The following is an 18,053-nucleotide window of genomic DNA, read 5'->3' as shown; positions in this document are numbered from 1 at the left end:
ACAAAATAACCTATTACAAGCCAGCCCTTATCAGCCCTGGCTGTGGGGTTTCTGACTGGTTAGCTCCGTCAGGAAAGGCCAGTGTTCAACGACCAACGTTTCTGGTTGGATTCCCCTGTGCTGCTTATCCTGCCTCTTCCCTAGTGAGAATGGCCATCAGGAAATGTCCTATGGCCCGGGGAAGAGTAAGATCTGGGGCCGCCGAAGCCTAAGAATCTGTAGCTCCTCCGTCCGCAGATAGGACGAGGTAAGTGAAAATTCCTAAGACTAAAAGGAAGCCCTTCAATGGGGCCCTAACTTCACATAGTTTGGGGGTTGTGAGTTGTGTGGGTCGTGTGTATGGTGAGTCACGCACATCATCCTCGCCCTGGGAAGTGGATGGGCGAGAAGGGACGGGAAGTGGCCAGCCTGGGCGCGGGGCAGAGATCCCAGTGCGAGGTGCCCTGAGAGTCCCGCACCGGGAGAGCTGGCCGTGATGGAAGGACGAGGTCGGAGCACGCGTATCCATACATTCTGTGGCAATGAATGAAATGGGGGAAGTTCGAGGCGGACTGAAACAATGGAAAGAGGTAAAGGGCTCGCTTGGAGACTTTGCTTAGCTGAGGGTAGATGTATATTGAGGTGTGGGTTACTAGCAGCGCCTCAGAACGTCGGAGGAGTGGGAAAGGGCGCCTGAAAAAGTGATGGGTGGGGGACGAAAGTGAAGGAGCAGCGGGGAGGTCAGGAGGGGGGCGTTTTGCTGGAGAGGGCGTGCAGAACCGGACTTCGCGGGGGGGCGGGGGTCGGCAGAAGAGACCGTTGGGTGAGGAGCAGGGCTCAGAGTGGGAGGCTGCGGCGGCGGCAAGGAGGGGACCTGGGGGCGTTGAGGAATTGGGGAGGAGGAGGAAGGAGGCAGCTCCAGCAGTGAAAGCAGAGGCCCGTCAGCTCGAAGGAATACGGCGCCCAGGCCGGGGCGGGCCGGTTCCTAGGGAGCCGCGGCGGCGGCGACGTCTGGGGAAGGAGGGAGCCGGAGCAGGCAGAGAGGCTGGGAGGCAGACGGGCTGACGGACCAGCGGCCGCCTCCCAGTCCCAGCCCGGCGCCGCCACCCCCGCCGATGCCCAGATGGGCCCGCGGGCAGCGCCATGAAGCGGGCATGTGCCTGGACTGCGGCCCCAGCGAGCCGGGGCGGGAGCCGGGGCGGGAGCAGCGCGGAGGTAAGTGGGGAAGGGAGAGGAGAAGGAAGAGAGGGTGAGCCCCTGGGTCTGGGGGAGGAAAGAAGGGGTTCCCTGCCTGCTGCCAGTCGCCTCCCCGTGCACCTCACCTGAACATCTTCGAGAGCCCTTCCTCTGAGCCCCCTTGCTGTGCGTTCCCTAGAGATCCCCTCCACCGAAGCCCCTTCCTGTGTGCCCCCTCCCCTGGTCCTCCTCTTCGAGAACCCCCTCCTCCGAGTCCACTCTCCGAGTGCTCCCTCGTCTGAGCCCCTCCTCTGGAGATTCCTTCACTGAATCTCCTCCCTGCGCCCCCTCCCCTGAGTCTTCTCCACGAGAAGCCCCTCTCCGCTGATTACCCTTCCCGGGCGCCTCTCCCGGAACGTCTTCCTCGAAAATCTCTTTAAGTCCCTTTTCTGCGAGTTCCCTCTCCCGAATCCCCTCCCTTGAGCTCACTCTCCTGAATCTCCTCCCTGAACCTCGAGAATCCGGCTCCCTTGAGTCCCTTCTCTGTGCGCCCCTCTAGAACCCTCTTCCCTTGAGCCCCATCTCTGCGCTCTCCCCTCGAGGAGCCTACTCCCTGACTTCTCCATTGAACCTCCTCAAGAACCCCTTCCCCTGAATCCCCCTCCTTATGCGCACTGTCCCCTGAACCTCGTCACGAACCCCATCCCTAAAACCCTTCCCTTGAATCTTCCCCCGTGCACTCTGCCCTGAGCCCTCTCCCCACGAGCCTTCCTCTCAGGCTCCCTCCTCCCACCCTTCCCTCCGAGAACCCCAATCCACTGACGATTGTCTTCTTGGCTCCTTAAGTCTGCAAGCCCTGCTTTGAGCCCCCTCCCATACGCCCAGTTTCTCCATGCTCCCTCCCTCCCCATAAGCCCTCTTCTCCGTTCTCATTTCTTATAGCGCCCCTCTCCTGAGCCCCCTCCCTCCATAGTTTTCTCCTCCTGCCATCTTCCCTAGTGCCCCCCTCAGTCCCTCACGGGTGCTGTTGCCACCCTCTGCCCCCGATTTTGGCTCAGGTAGTCACTATTATGTTATTCCCTCTCTGCAGGGTTGGCATCCTAAAGGCCCTCTCCCCCACCCACTTTGATGTTCCTCATATCTTTACCCTCTTTATTGCCTTTTATGCCCCAAAGGGGCAGGCATTTAACCTGACAGTTGCCTTCATTCCGGTGCTATGACCACTTCAACCTCGCTTGGTTTGGGCTTTGGGTACCCCCCCCCCACTATCCTTGGCAGCAATCCACTGCCTTTTACCTGCTGGGCAGGAGTACAATAGACTCCACTATCTCTCCTGAGAATTTGTTGTGATATTGTGGGAAGAGGTAGGGGATTTGAGTTCAAATATTGCCTCTGCTTCTTGCTACCGATTTATTTAAGACCATTCATGTAACCTCCTTGAGAATCACTTTCCTCCTCTGTAAAATAAGGTTTGACTAGCAGATGGTTTCTGAGGCTCTTTCCCAGTCTAAATCTATAAATCGTCCAAACTTGATTTTTTTCCTTTGGCCCCTTCCAGTCAGACCTCCTAGAAGCACTTGAGCTAATTTGTCAACTGCCTCCCCTCTTCCCTCTCTCCATTATAATTGTGTCTTCTTTTCTGGACTAAGGCTGTGAGGACTATGCCATCTCTCCCATCTTCCAACCTCCACCCTTACCTGCTATTTTCTTTGACCCTGACACCCCAATTAATGCCCCACCCTAAAGGAGCAAGAACTAACCTGCCAGCTCTAGGTTTTCCTGCTCCCAGCTCCTTGCTTGCTGGTCATCTGTAGCAGCTCCTTCCCCTCTCCCCACGAAGTAAGTTCATATCTTTGTATTCTTTTTCTTTGCCCCTCATTTCCAATTATCATTGCTCCCAATGTCTAATTTTTCCTTCTGGGATCCCTCCTCCCAAAATATAAATCTAAAAGTGAAGGTATTCTGACTCAGACGCTCCTTTCCAATGTTTTACCCCCCTCCTCAAAGGAGCATCAATTAACCTGTCAATTCCCTTTAAAATGATTCCCTCCCCTTTTCCTATTTACTTTTCAACCCTTGAGTTTTAGTGATTCCTATTGGGAAGGAATCCCAGAAGACATGTGGTGGATCCAGGTCCAGAGCCTAGGCAATTGAGGGATCAGAGACCCATTCCTTTTCTGGATAATTAGTATCTTCTCTCAGCCTTAAATAGGATGCTTGTAAATTACAGTTGCATAGGCTTTTTGGCAGAAAACCAGGTCATGACAGAAATATCAAATTTCTATTTGAAATTGGGGACCCTGAGAAATGATGACTTTTCCATGTGTTCAAAGGTAATGGGTTCGTTTGCAGACTTTGTACTTGATAAAATGTTAATCTGATAGTGAGATTTGAGGTGTTTAGATGACATACCCTGGTAGAAAAATTCAATGAACCGGTGAATTCCCTGGTGGAGTGGGCTGGGAGAATTAGGGTTCTTTGAAATCAAACTGGGGTTTGTTGCAGTGATTAAGAAGAGCTAGGCTCCATCCAGAGATGATTTCTTCCAGGAATCATCAAGTCAGAGAATAAAGACCAATTTAGTTTCCCTTTCAGAAGAAATCCCAACCATGGCTAATAGCATCCTCAGCCTTTTCATATAATTTCTTTTTTCTTGCCTAAGAGTGCAACATTACTGAGATCTCCTGGGATTAAAAACAAAAAAAACAAAAACAAAAACAAAAAAAAACAAAACCAAAAAAAACCTTTCTGATTTGTAGGCAGTATGCACTGCCCACCCTATCTCCCTGCTCAGAGACTCCTGTAAGAGTCTCCCTTCCTCCTTCATCCCCGCCCTCCATTGGCAGAAGACCTGGCACCAAATCAGTTTTTCCTTTTGTAGTAGCTGGTCCCAGCCTTTCTAGCCCCAGAAAACTGGGTTGGATATGACTTCACCAAAACAGACCCCAGGCTGAGGTGCGGCTGGGAGCAGGACCAGGCCAGGACTCTGCTTAGGCAGAGATCTTGCCAGGTAGAGGGAACCGAAGGCAGCTTTGAACCCATGATTACTTGGACTGAGTAGTATTTGAGTCACAAGTTTGCCAATTTTAGTGCAGGATGAAATTTATGGCCTGCCAGGAAATCTAGATGCTCTACATAGGCAGGTATACATCTAGGTAATAAAACCAGGTGCAGGTAGCTAGAGAGATGGGGGCAACTGTCAAAAAGGGGCTAAAAGATTTGAAGTCCAGGCTCTACTTAACAGTAATTAACATTTATATAACACTTTTATATTTATATATTTATATAGCAGTTTTGCAAAACGCTTTGCTTTGAGATATGCATTCTCTTTGATATATATATACATATAGTTATTTAATCCTTACAACAATTCTAGGAGGTAGGTGCCATTATTATGCAGATGGGGAAAATGACGCTGACAGATTAAAAGACTTGCCCAGATTCATAGAACTAGTATCTGAGGCAGCATCTGAACTCAGGCCTTCACTGATTCCAAGTATAATACACGATCTTCTAAAACACCCAATGGCCTGACCAGAGTCTCAATGTGTGAAGAGGCCAAGCTAAGGAAGGAGAGGATAGAATCAAGCAGCTATTGGGAAGAGGAAGGTTTGCATTTCTGCCCTGTGTAGCCTGGCACCTCGGGTGAGTTGGGTTGACTACTTAACTCATTCTCCAGCTTCTTTCCAGTTTTACTCTCCCATTGATTTGCACTCCCATGGGCATTTGATCTTTGCCACATTTTTTAAGTTTCTCGACCTGTTAAGGTTGTGTCTTCTCGGTGGAGACAGTCGGTTGCTGAGACTTAGCTGCAGACTGATAAAAATCACACTCCCAGAGAGGACCAGACGAGTAGATAACTGGATAGGTGACTTAACTTTCCTGATGCTGGAGAAAATCTTCGATAAGATCTCTGGTCTGAGGTGGAGACCTGCTGGGGAGAGCTTGGTGGTGCTTTCCTTAAAGTCCCGATAAGATCAGATCGTCCAGCTGAGGGGGTGAGGAGGCCTGGGGCTCAACTTGCTTTGTTATTGGCTGCTAACGTACTGGGTTCCTGAGCCAGTGGCGGCCGTTCAGCAAAGCTTCAGAGTTTCCAGGCAGAATCTAGGTGCAGAGGAAGGAGGAGGGAGATAGGTGCGGGGGGGGGGGGGGGAGGGGAGGGAGAGGGGGAGCGCCTCATTGGAGCTGAGCTTTAAGTCTGAGAGGTATCCATCCTCCCACCCTCTTCAGGGTTGGACAGCTAAAGAGACTTGTTAGCGGGTGAGTTCTCCTGACTCCCTGCTCTTCCTTGGGAAGAGGAATCTTTTGGAGAGTGAGAATTTCATCCCCATAGCCCTTTAGCACATCAGCTGAGGGAAAAGGGAAGGGGCACTTGCAAACCAATGCAGCAGGCATCTGCATTTTTTTTGCTGCTGGGGCTTCCTACTTTGATTTTCCAGCTGGTCTCATCAAAGATCATGGGCTTTTTACTCCAGAGCCGGGTCCCTCTGTGGCTTTGGATAAATAATCGAGCTGTTTTGACCTTTAATTACTTTCTGTGTGACGTGGTGGCTCTATACAGATAAATGCAGAATCCTCTTGGTATTCAAACTAAAAATCACAACTGCTTAGTTTAGCTGGTAACTAAAGGTGTTTTAAGACTTCAGGATGCTATCAGAAAATAAAAATGGTGTATGAAAAATTTGATAATATCTGATATCTTTTCTCCAAAGTGTTTAAAGCATTTTGTAGCTGTGGTCTATGCAATTTGGAGGGCAGTGTGATTCATTGAAAGAACTCTAGATCTAGAATAATTCAAATCCTGGATTTGCCACTTTCTATTTGGGCAAAGACTTTGAGTCTCCATTTCCTTATCTTAAAAATGAAAGGGTTGAATTAGATGACCCTTTCCAGCTCTAAGTCTATGATCCTGTGATCGTTGTACATCTATGAGAAAGAAGGGGATTCTATAACTATTTATTGTATCTAATAAATAATGGGGAAACCATGCTTTAAGAAAAGTAATTTCCCAAGTTCACCTAAGACAGCCAGTGCTGGTTTTCCTCGATTTTAGATTTCTGGCACTTGATGATAGGAACCTTCAGTTTTTTTGCTTATTATTTACATCTTGACCCTTTTCTTTTCCTTTTTAAATGCACATTTCAGGGCTTCTCTTCATTTTCTTCATTTTGAGGCTTTTCCTAAGGGGTTTCCTTCTCACTACCCCTCTCTCTTTTCTACTGTTGTTATGGGGATTTTATTTTTTGTCTTTATTCTTTTGTTCAGTGATAATTACTGGCTCTTGTATCTTCTTTTTCTCCCCCTTCTGTTCTGCGTTTCCATCTTTTTCCTTTTTAGTTCTCTGGGTTCCAGATTCTCAGATTAATTCTCTTTAATTAATTCCTGGATGGGGTTGGCCCAAGAAAAATGTTGAACCCCAGGATAAAATTAGTATTGTGTGATCACTTATTATTGGAGGATTTCTCTTGGAATCAGAGCCGTGAGCACTGGTTTATTATTGTAGGACTGCTTATAAGGGCTGGGTTGTGTATTGGGATGGTATAGGATTGCTCCCGAGGGTGTCCTGCTGACTGTTACTTGGGTTTTCTGTGGAAAGGTTATTGATACATTTGTTGGAGATGAGGAATAGAAGGAAGGAGAATGTTTGCAGTAGAAGGAATTATAGTGGTCTTACAAACCCTAAGAGGGCAAATTGGAGTCTGGATAGAGCTTTAAAAGAAAGAACAAACCTCTCAGAATAACCACGCAGCCAATCCCCCTTTTAAAAAGAGGAATCGATCTGTTTTTAGGTTCTGAATAGAATGTTGTATGTTTGGGAATATCTTATCTTGCTCTGCTCCCAAAGAGAAGGTTTCTAATGGATAAGTTTCAGAACTTCCGTCCTTTTTGTCAGGCAGACCGGGACCTCATTCACGGCTGGATCCACCATGACAGAGATTTCCTAGGCATTGCTGTAAGAATCAGAATATGGAAATGGTAGGGGGAACTCAAGTAGAATTAGCCTTCCTCACATAAGAGAAAGTATCAGGTCTAATGAAATGGACCCTGGGACAGCCCTGAGGTTCAGAGCAAAGGAGGGTCTCAGGAAAAAGTGGCTCAGCGGGCAGTGATTCCCAGCCTCGCAGATGGGACCCGAAGCAGGGGAAGGCAGGTGAAGGCTCTGGGGGCTCGGCCTGAGTGGAAGGTGAAGGGGAGAGCGGCACTTTCACTGGCTCTGCTCCCATTGTTTCAGTGTGCCCAATGGGGCCTCACCATCTGTTCCTTGTTAGAGACTTGACAGACAGGGCTCCAAGAGATTAATTAATGCCAAGCTGCTGGCAGGTCTGACTGTGGGGCTAGGCCCCAGGGACACCATTCCTGGTAGCAGCAATTCTTCGATGACCCCCTAAGTGCCGTTCCCTTCCCACTGAGTGGTCCCTGAGGTATACGGGGCCTTGCTTTTGGCACCTTCCTATTCTCCCGTGGGTGCCCGTAACTGGAACCCATACCAGGCAATATCTAAGGAGAAGGCAATTCTGCTATCAAGATTTCAGAACTAGAGCATGACCTGGGACATTCTGCCCCAAATAAAAGGGTTTTACCCCATTCTTGTGCTGACTCACTGTGTGACCTTGGGCAGGTGGCTTAATTCTTTCACTATGAAATGTGGGGATGCTGAGATCCTTTAGTGAACTGTGGTTCTAAGACTGGACTGTGGCCTTGTTTCCCAGAACTGATAATGCCCCCTTCAGGTCCCCAAATTCCAGCCCTGACCTCTTCAATAAGACCAGGAGCAGGGAATGGGTTGTTTGCCTCCAGGAAAATTAGAACAGAATCTTTCTGCTTGGAGAGTAGGAAGTGGATCCTCATTCAGAAGCCCAGGGTATTATAATATTAGGATAGAGAGACAATTGTATAAACCTAGTTAAGTATTTAATATTTATCCTTACTGTGGCCAGTGATGAGGCCTTGAATTGGGACTTTGGAGCTCCAAGTATGGGTGGGAACAGTATAAGAGCCCCTAATAATTTGTTCCTTAGTCTGAGATCCTGTTTTTGTGTCAATGATCTTTTTAGTTCTCAGGGTGCCTGTATTCTGGAATTCCAATTGCTTTCCCTATAATCATTTTTAGGTAGGTAAGTAGCACACAGTGTATCACTGAATGCTGAACCTCGGGTCAGGAAGATGTGAATTCAAATTCTCCCTTAGACACTTAATAGCTGTGTGACCCAGGACAAGTCACAACCTCAGTCTGCCTTAGTTCTCTCGTTTGTGAAATGAGAATAACAGCATTTACTTTTCAGGGTTGTTTTGAGGATCAAATTAGATAATTTTAATGCACTTTGCAAACATTAAAGCACCATATACATGCTATTACTAGTATTATTATTAGTCACTCCTAGTCCCTAGCCTGACCCATAGATAATATGTGCCTTTTTGGTTGGACTTTGCTCTTATCTTGGTACTTCCTTTGCTTCTTCCCCTCAACAAATATATGGAAGGAGCTTTTGGCAGATGTCCAGGGCTTGAATTGAATAATAGTAAGGTGTGGCTCGGGATGGAGCATAGGCTGACACTATGCTGTCCCCATTTTTGAATGTTAGAAGGGTGTGTGTATGTTGGGGCGGGGGAGGAATTTCATTCCAATGGGTAAGGAAGAGGCAGAAAGCTATCTTTGGGGGCAGATGGTACAAATGATATTTTACCTCAAAGCAACAGGAGCATGTTCTAGGTGTCACTCCCCCTCCCAATTCTCTACTTATTCTTTGGCTTGGGAAACATCAAAATCACACTGGCATTTTTGTTCTTTGCCCTGGACAGGCTCTACCTTTGTAGATTCAACGTCTAGGCCAACGCCTGAAAATTATGTGTAGTGCCTGAGTCTGCAAGGGAATTCTGGGCAAGGGGCTCGTGTTCTAGGAGTAGCTGGCTGACCTAGATCTGTCCCAGGGACACTGAGCTGGAAGGCCCCGGGACAAAACATCCTCCAGACATACAGCTTCTAGAGTTTTAGGCTGAGGGATTGAGGAGTTGCACCATAAAGACACCCTGACTACTCTGCCGGCTAACATTTTTGCAAGGCTAATGGTTAACCAACTCTTACTCAGAGAGAGCCCTCCTTTGGAGTGCTTCTGTCTTTCTGGCTCTCTGTGCGCTTTCCGGAGGTCCTTAACTGGGAGCTTGAGGAAGTACCCCTCAAAGGAAGGGGTTAAACATCAGCTGAGGAAACTGGGCTGTTCCATTTTCTTCTCTAGTGTCTACCTCGGTTTTCCTGAATGGTTCAGTCATCATCATGGGAACAGGGGTGGGGAGAAAAGAAGAGAGGGGAAGGGCTTGTGGGAAGGAGTGTGAGAAGAAGGGGGAAAGAGAGAGAAGGGAAAAGATGTCACTCTCTCTTACCCACCCGTATTTTTTATTTTCCAGCCAGAGCAAAGAAAGCTCAGAGAGGAGGACTTGCTAGAACAATGCTGAGGCTGGCGAGGTGAGGAGGAGCTGGTGGGAAGCCTGAGGGAGCGGCTGAGAACAGGTGATTGGAGGAGCTGATCCCGAAAAGATAGGCAGGCTGCGGGAAGAAGAGTCTGCCCCTGGTATCCCACGGACTTAGCGAAGCCCATCCAAGCCTGGAGGGGAGGCACTTCCAATCCAGGCCTTGGGAGGGGCAGAGGGAGTACCGGCACCATGGCGACCAATTTTAATGACATTGTCAAGCAAGGCTACGTGAAGATGAAAAGCAGGAAACTCGGGGTGAGTGAGCATGGGGCTGGAACACTGACATGATTATGGGGAGGAGCTTGCCTTTTAAAGACATTCAAGAAATCTAGGAATATGGAAATAGGCTGCATTCGTTTCCTTTTGGTTAGGGCTGGTTTAGGATTTTGCTCCTGGATCTTTCTCCTGTAGTCCTTCCTGGAAGCACTGTTGTCAGCCCCAGTCTGGAGCTCAAATCTGGAGTTATTTCTTAGTGGGTGGGTGGGAAGACTGGAACGGGGGCCTGCTCTGCCCCACTATTGTTAAAGTTGTCCCTGAGGCATTTGCCCTGGAAATCCAGGGCTACAACAGAGCTATAAAACAGCCATCTAGAGGGATCTGGCAGAAATTGGTCTGGCCCTGGGGACTCTTTCTTTCTTTTAAGTACATTATCTCCCACAAATCAGATTGCTGGTGTGTATATGTGTATTTTTAAAGCTAGAGAAGGGAGATGGGGGAGGTGTGGAAAAGCAGATGCTTTTACTTATTGATTTGATTTAAATGTAAATGAGAATTCCTAGAAATGAAGCGTATCCTGTCCCCCACACCTCCTATCTCGTTTAAATAGTCCTTCTTTCTGTTCCTGAGTTCAGCAAGTCCTAGATAAGTTCAGAGACTCCTTAAGCTTGAGTGCATAAAAGATCATAGACTGACTTAATTATCTAGCTCTCTTAGCTTATATCTTCTCTGTATTCCCTACATATTTCAAGGGAAGCTTGTGCCCCAGAATAAAAGCAGTAGTGCTTCCAAAAGCTCCAGTGGGGTTCAAGCCCTGGTGTTTAACTTCTAGGTGACTGTCCTCCTCCATTTTCCTTGTATTATATGGGCAGATATAGTATAGTGTAGTATAGTATATCTGCTCTGGTAGAGCAAGGTATCTTTCTCCCTGTTTTAGGTAGATATTCCAAGCAGTCTTCATCAGGTGAAGGATTGACTTTTTTTTTTTGTAGTCTTGTAGTTTCTTGATGGTTCCTGGATTTCTTGGGGGCAGTATGGTAGAATGCAAAGGATGCTTGGTAGAGGGGTAAAGAGGGCATTCTTGGTTACTAATCAATAGATGGCTATATTTTGTGACTGTCGGAAGCTGGGATCTGGTTAGGATTTGATTTAATGTATACTAGGTTACATTTTAGAATAAAACGAATATATACAACAGCTTGGACCTTCAAATGACTAGGCTAGCACCGCCCACCTCCAGACCCTCACTTACATCCCCTGGGAAGAACATTTAACTCATTGACCTCCAATCTGACTACCTAACTGCCTCTTTTCTCAAAGGGATTAAAGTCAAGAGCAATGAAGCAGACCAAGGTCATCCTACAGGCAGAGTTGGGACCCCAGATTTTAACATTCCCATTCTGAACAAGGAGGACCTTAAATAAACCAGATTTTTAAAGGATCTGGTGCCTCTGGGTTCTCAGGCTCACAAGTGAGTCTTTCCAAACATATTACCCAACCTAGATCCCTCTCCCTTCAACCTCCAATGCTAGATACTCAGTCTCAACCAACCCATTTTTTTTTTTTTTTTTCATGAGCACCAGTTTCTGTACATTGGCAACCTAAGGTAACTGATTCTATGGCTGAACATGCTGTGGCCTCAGAGGCAGAACTAAAGTTAACTTCCTCCCAAAAGCAGACAAGATCTCTGAGTTTTAGATACTGGATTGCTGAAGAGGGGGAAGGTAGTGAGGAAGAATCTTGAGCACTTGATTTAAGTTCCTTATTGAATTATATGATAAGTGAACCTGCTTAGAACATAGAATAACGGTGCTCCCTCCAGTCATTAGGTGGATAGGAGGCCAATAAAGGACAGAACCTAGAAGCTAAGCAAATTGGGGATATAATGAATGAGAGAATTAGGGCTGGACAGGAATCCCTTCAATTTATAGAATCAAATTTATTGGATAATTAAGTCTTCTAACTTCCAAGCTGACACTCTTTTCTATTATGATAGACTGCCCATCTGGGTCACCAATGCCAGCTCTGGCCTTCAGCATTCTACTTGGAGAATAGACTAGCAAGTAGCTCAGGAAATAGACTTCCGTCCTGGTGGTTCCCAAGATAGCAGATCAAAAGGCAAAAGGCGAGGTGTGGGCTTCTAGCTGTCCCCGTGGTCTGGGAGAGCTTATCTCTCCTAGTACTCATTTAGCTGGGCATAGGCTATAGTCTCCAGCTTGCCTGCCAGGAGCTCCCCAAAATGCCCAACCAAGATCAAGCCGTGGCTGGCGAGTGGCCCTGTGTAGATGATATGCAAACTCCCAGCATGCATGGCCACTGCTGGTGCCAGTCATAAGAGATTATATAAAGTCCCTGTCAGTTTCCCTACACCTTTGCTTTTGGTTTACCCCTGGGTTAGGTAAGAAGCATAGCACTTAACTTTCTACTAGGAATTGGTGCCCTAGGATTTTCTAAGTGACTAAAGCTCCAGATGAAAGGGGAACTTTAGTATCTTCATCTCTAAGGAGAATAGGAGAAGGACAGGGAGCAATCACATGGTTAGGGAGTTTAGATTTAGGAATTTTATTTCTAGGTCTCCCACTGATACAGCCATGAGTTTTTTGACAAGTCATTTTCTCTGTGTCCCTCAAATTCTATTTTATCACCAAGTAGAAACTGTTTCCTCTCCCTGGTACTCTGAACTATTAGAAAGGATAGTTTCAATTCTAGAGGGTTGGGACTTAAGAGTAAGGTGCAGTACAGAAGTTGACTTGATAGAATGTTAAGATACTGGCCAAGAAATACTTGGATATTGATCCAAGAAATCTAGAAAAACACTTGGTCTTTCTGAGCCTCAGTTTCCTTATTTCCATAATGGGGCCAAAAATCTTTGTTCAGTCTGCTACAAAGGACTGTTGAGAGGCTTAAATGAGATACATGTGGAGGCCATTTAAAGTGTAAAGCACTGCATAGATATGTCATCAAGTATTAAAATTTGTAGACATTATATTAGGCAAAGGATGCAAAAGATAGGTCTGAATTCTACCTGTCAAGTCTATTTCAGAACACAACAGACAAAGCCAAAATAATCATAGACATATCAACTTTTTAAAAATCTTTTAGAGGCAGCTAGGTGGCGCAGTGGATAGAGCACCAGCCTTGAATTCAGGAGTTCAAATCCATCCTCAGACACTTAACACTTCCTAGCTGTGTGACCCTGGGCAAGTCACTTAACCCCAGCCTGGGGGGGAGGGGGGAATCTTTTAGATGAAAGCAATTGTTTAGAATTCCATTGTGCTGCCACTCCCAGTTTAAAGTACTAGGATAATAGTATTGCTGAGTTTTGCTAAGATTGAGTTTGGGGCAGAAAGTAATAGTTGCAAAACACATGACCTATGTTAGATTTAGTTGGTATGTTGGTTTTACTGTTTATCATTTTTAATTTTTTGTTATGAGATTGCTTTCTGGGAGTTTTTTCTTAGGAGTAGGAGAGGAAGTTTATATTGGGAAACTAAGGCAATATGAAAAACAGGAGCATCAATAAAAACCTGGACCCCAGACCCTTGGGTCCATGTCCTCTCTGCGGTGAGGCTGCTTTGTGTATCCTTGCCTCTTACTTTGGTCCTGCCTTTTGAGCTCAGAGGAGGTGTGCTTGTTGTTCGTTTTTTACGATAGGGACAAGGAAACCCATTTGTGTTTTATGTTGAGTTTTTAGTGCTTCACTGAAGAGCCAGTCCATGTTTCCTTCCTACTCACTCAGGCTTTCTTTTAAGCTATTGAGTTCCTCCAAGTACTGCCCTCTATAGTTGGTTCAGAAAATAGCCAGGTCACTCTACCCCAGGTCAGGGGGCTGAGCTGAGCCTGAATCATCTACCTGACAGATCTACCGAAGGTGCTGGCTGGTTTTCCGGAAGTCTTCCAGCAAAGGACCTCAGAGGCTGGAAAAGTACCCTGATGAGAAATCTGTGTGTCTTCGAGGTTGCCCCAAGGTGAGTTGCCTCCCTTACTTCACGGTAATAAGGCGAATCCTTAATCTTTACATACTCCCTCCCAAAGTTATTTTTGGACTGGAACCTTGGCCATTCTGGCCCCCTTTTTGCCAGGGCTGAGAATCCTATGCTTTCCATACAGGTGACTGAGATCAGCAACGTGAAATGTGTCACCAGGCTCCCTAAGGAAACAAAGCGGCAGGCCGTGGCCATCATCTTTACTGATGACTCAGCTCGAACCTTTACCTGTGACTCTGGTGAGTGCCTGGGGTGGCGGACTTCAGCTGGGGACACGAACTTCCAGGGGAAATTCAGAGCCAGACCCGGTTAGCCTTAGCTGGGCTTACAGATGAGGATCCTCAGAGTAATGGAATCCTAAAGAGGATGTAGCTGTTTGCTTTTGGCTGTAAGGATTAGATTCCTGGAGGGAAGAGTCAGGTGACCACCTTTAAAACTTGGGGTTTACTCTGCTGGTGGGTATTTTGTAGTAACTGAAATAAGAAGTCCACTCTCTTCCTCTAATGGGAAGCCGGACAGAAGAAGAAAAACCACTTGGTAGCATGGTGATAAGGAAGAGCAGGTGCCCTGAGAGAGCTCCGAACTTCTCTTGCTGAATTCTTGGGTGGCAGTTCCAGTGCACAGGGATAGGAAGTACAGATGGATATGCTTGATAAGGGATCAAACCTGTGTTTCCAGAGCTGGAAGCTGAGGAATGGTACAAGACACTGTCTGTGGAATGTTTAGGGGCCCGGCTCAATGACATCAGTCTGGGAGAGCCAGACCTCCTGGCTCCTGGAGTACAATGTGAACAGACAGGTAAGAGGTGGGGCCTGGGACACGTAGGTTTGAAGTTTAAAGAAAGTGTTTCTGAGAGGCAACTTTTCCATACAACTATAGTTCTTTTTTCTCTTTCCATCCCTTTTCACTAGATCGATTTAATGTCTTCCTGTTGCCCTGCCCCAATCTGGACGTCTATGGTGAATGCAAACTACAGATCACCCATGAGAATATCTACCTCTGGGACATGCACAATCCCCGTGTAAAGCTCATCTCGTGGCCACTCTGCTCTCTGCGTCGCTATGGCCGGGATGCCACACGTTTCACATTTGAGGCTGGCAGGTAGGGTGTCAAATCTTCCAACCCCATCTGGAAAACCAAGAGACCATCCTTTTATCCTCCATCTACTTACATCTCTGACCAGCATCCTGCCAAATGCACTTTGGGTCCAGAGCCAAGGAGTAACTTCAAGAGGCTGGGCTCTGCTGTATTTTTCAGAGAGCCTGTGGATTAAGGATTTATGATATGAAAAGGGGATGGGGTGGGGCTGGCAGCATTAATTTAGTTTGAATAAGCAGAAATCAAGCCTGTGCCATAGGTGATGCATGTTAGCATGGCATACATTATGTCTGTGTGCACTTCTGGTCCCCACCACCCTTCCCATAGCTCTAGTGCTGTCCAACAGGATGTGTGATGCAGGTGAAGGGCTCTACACATTCCAGACACAAGAGGGGGAGCAGATCTACCAGCGAGTCCATAGTGCCACGCTGGCAATCGCTGAGCAGCACAAACGGGTCCTACTGGAGATGGAGAAGAACGTGAGGGTAAGGCTCGGGGTGGCAGGCTGGTGAAGAAGGGGACTGAGATGACAGGCCAGGGAAGTCAGCACGCTCCAAGATCCCTATGGGACAACATTCTGTGCCTCTGGAGCATACACTCCTACACTAGTGTGGGAGGAAATGCATTAAGCTTGGCATCAGATTGGGGTCCGGTGATTCCTTCTGTCACTGACTAATATGATCTTGGACAAGTCCTAATCTTTCTAGACTTTAATTTGCTCACCTGGAAAACGAAGGGACTGAATAATCCCCAAAGGTCACTTCTCTGACAAAGCGATGCTACATCAAGCCCCGCTGGGGCTGGATCCTGTGCAGATGCCAGGCCAGATCCCTAGGCCCTCTCTCATGTCTTGTCCTCCCAGCTCCACCATGTTAAGTTAACGGCCTTCCTCTTCTGTCCCAGCTGTTAAACAAAGGTACTGAGCACTACTCCTACCCATGCACACCGACCACCATGCTGCCCCGGAGTGCCTACTGGCATCATATCACTGGGTCCCAGAACATCGCCGAGACTTCCAGCTATACTGGTGAGTGATTTCCCCTACCTTGCTTCTCTGAAGGATTTGCCGACAGGTTATTTTTGACTATCCCCATGCTGACCCACAAGAGTTACCTTAGCCCTCCCTTTCTGTCCACAGGGGAAGCATATGGGGCTGCTCAGGCGAGTTCAGAGAATGACCTTCTCAACAGATTTATCCTGCTGAAGCCAAAGGCTGGGACAGGAGAGAGCAAGGAGACCAAAACTGCTTCCCAGTAATGCTGAAATGGCTCGTCATCCCAAGGGAGGGATTGGCAACACTGAAGGCTCCTTCCTTCCTGGTCCCTCTCCTCTCACACTTCTCCCCGAGGGGGCAGATGGCCCAGGACCTGCCCTATAGAAGGAGCCTGGAGAAAGCGAGTGGGATAGGTGCCCTTTCCTCAGCTGAGGGACGGGCAAGGCCCAAGGAGAGGGCCCATTCACTTCACCAGAGCATGCATGAGGGGCTAGAGCAACCAAGAGACTGTATATGGTTATGATTTTAATATATATTGTTATATAATTCTATATTAATGGGATTTCCCCCTTTATCTTTGCCCTCCCCACCCACAAATGCAATTTTAAAATCTGGTGACCAGTGGTTGGTGTCTTTGGAGCAGCTGCTCTCCTGTTGTCTGTGGAAAAGTCCCTCAGATCCTAGAACCTGGAAGGACTCTGGAAGGGGGATTTGAATTCAAGCAAAAGCAGGCATTTAGGAACTTGGCTGTCCCTGAGCAGGCCCAGGCAGAGGCCAGGAAGCAGCTGCTAGCCCTAGAACTCCCATCCAGGGTCCTAGTAGGATGGCACAGGAAGATGAATCCGAGTTGTGCCAGCAGCAAGTTTTATACTGTGACACATCTGGTGGCATCTTTCTAAACTGCAATTTCTGCACAAACCCCTTCCTGCCTATTGGGGCTGGAGGGGTGATTGATCATTATCTTACCCCTTGAGAGGGAGATTGTGGGAAAGGAGGGGGGCTAGGACCCCGTTTGGTTCTGACCCAGTATACTGCCCTAAAACGAAGTTGAGAAAGGTGGCTCCATGTCCTCCAAGTCAGATCATGACATATTAAGGAGGCAGGGTAGCATCCCTAAGGCCCCCACCCCTCCCCTGCCCCACCACCTCTCTGGGGGAGTACCTCTACCACTTGTCCTTTCCTTTCATAGGACAGGCGGCTTCCCACTTAACATGGGGCTGATGCTGCTGAAATGCATTTAAAGCAATTGATTTTCTAGTGCTGGTATTTATTGACTACCGTGCAGAAGGGCTATCTTTCTATTCACATTGAACTTTTTTTTTTAAAAATGTTTGTGGTCCTGATTTGGGGAGTTGAGCTTCTTGTAAATATTTATTTCAGTTGAGGCAAAAGGCAGGCAAAGAAGTAGACCTTCCCATCCAAATCCAGAATCAAGGGAGGTAGCCACTGGCCCAACTTTCCTCCTTGGTTTCATTCAATTTCTCTTCTCTTTGACAAGTCAGATTTTGCTTGTGAAGATAGGGGGGTGGGGGGTGGGGGAGAATGCTCCGTCTAAAGGTCTTGGAATGGTCTGAGAGTTACCTGGGTTGGGCCAGACAGAATGATGCATGGAGGAAGTAGGTCAGAAAATTATGTGCTGTTTATTGCCAAAAATGATTTAAAAAAAAAAAAAAAAAACCCTGCTCATTAATAAAGGACCCTTACTATCTGATTTGAATTTCTGATTTGTCATCCAACTAACCAATGATGTTGTACTTTCCTTTGGAGCCAGTAGTAAGGGGTCAGGGTTAACCCCTCATCATCAAAAAAGACATTGAAAGATGCTTGCTTTCTCTTCTCTTCTCAATTAAGTAATCAAACTATAGTTAGAGGAGCTTAGGGTTGAGAAGGCAGTGGACCTAACCTGGGGTATGGTAAGAAATTAATGGTACAAATCAAAACAAGCCTGGGAGAAAACACTGTACTCAAACTCAGCCAGCTGATGCACCACCAAAAAGTAACTCACTCACTGTAAGACTGGGCCTACAATCTATGGAAGAGAATTTTTCCTGCTGCTGCTAACAAAGGTACCACAGTACAGAGGTAGTAAAGGCCAATATACTCTGAAGGTTGGTTATGGTAAGGACTTAATAAAG

The 18,053-nt window shown here is 47.1% G+C and overlaps 1 protein-coding gene across 1 annotated transcript; it reads left to right on the top strand.

The window, feature by feature from the left end:
- Nucleotides 1-976: 976 nt before the first annotated feature.
- On the top strand, nucleotides 977-17,627 carry DOK4 (docking protein 4). Its single transcript, XM_074293530.1, has 9 exons — nucleotides 977-1,194; nucleotides 9,559-9,879; nucleotides 13,701-13,808; nucleotides 13,951-14,065; nucleotides 14,505-14,624; nucleotides 14,738-14,927; nucleotides 15,271-15,409; nucleotides 15,828-15,951; nucleotides 16,063-17,627. Exons 2-9 carry the CDS (start codon nucleotides 9,814-9,816, stop codon nucleotides 16,179-16,181), a joined length of 981 nt encoding a protein of 326 aa, XP_074149631.1. The 5' UTR covers nucleotides 977-1,194; nucleotides 9,559-9,813; the 3' UTR covers nucleotides 16,182-17,627.
- The last annotated feature ends 426 nt before the right edge of the window (nucleotides 17,628-18,053 follow it).

This window comes from Sminthopsis crassicaudata, chromosome 2, assembly GCF_048593235.1.
Source record: "Sminthopsis crassicaudata isolate SCR6 chromosome 2, ASM4859323v1, whole genome shotgun sequence".
Taxonomy (NCBI): domain Eukaryota; kingdom Metazoa; phylum Chordata; class Mammalia; order Dasyuromorphia; family Dasyuridae; genus Sminthopsis; species Sminthopsis crassicaudata.
Note: the sequence above shows the minus strand (reverse complement) of the source record. Positions and strands in the feature narration are given on the sequence as shown.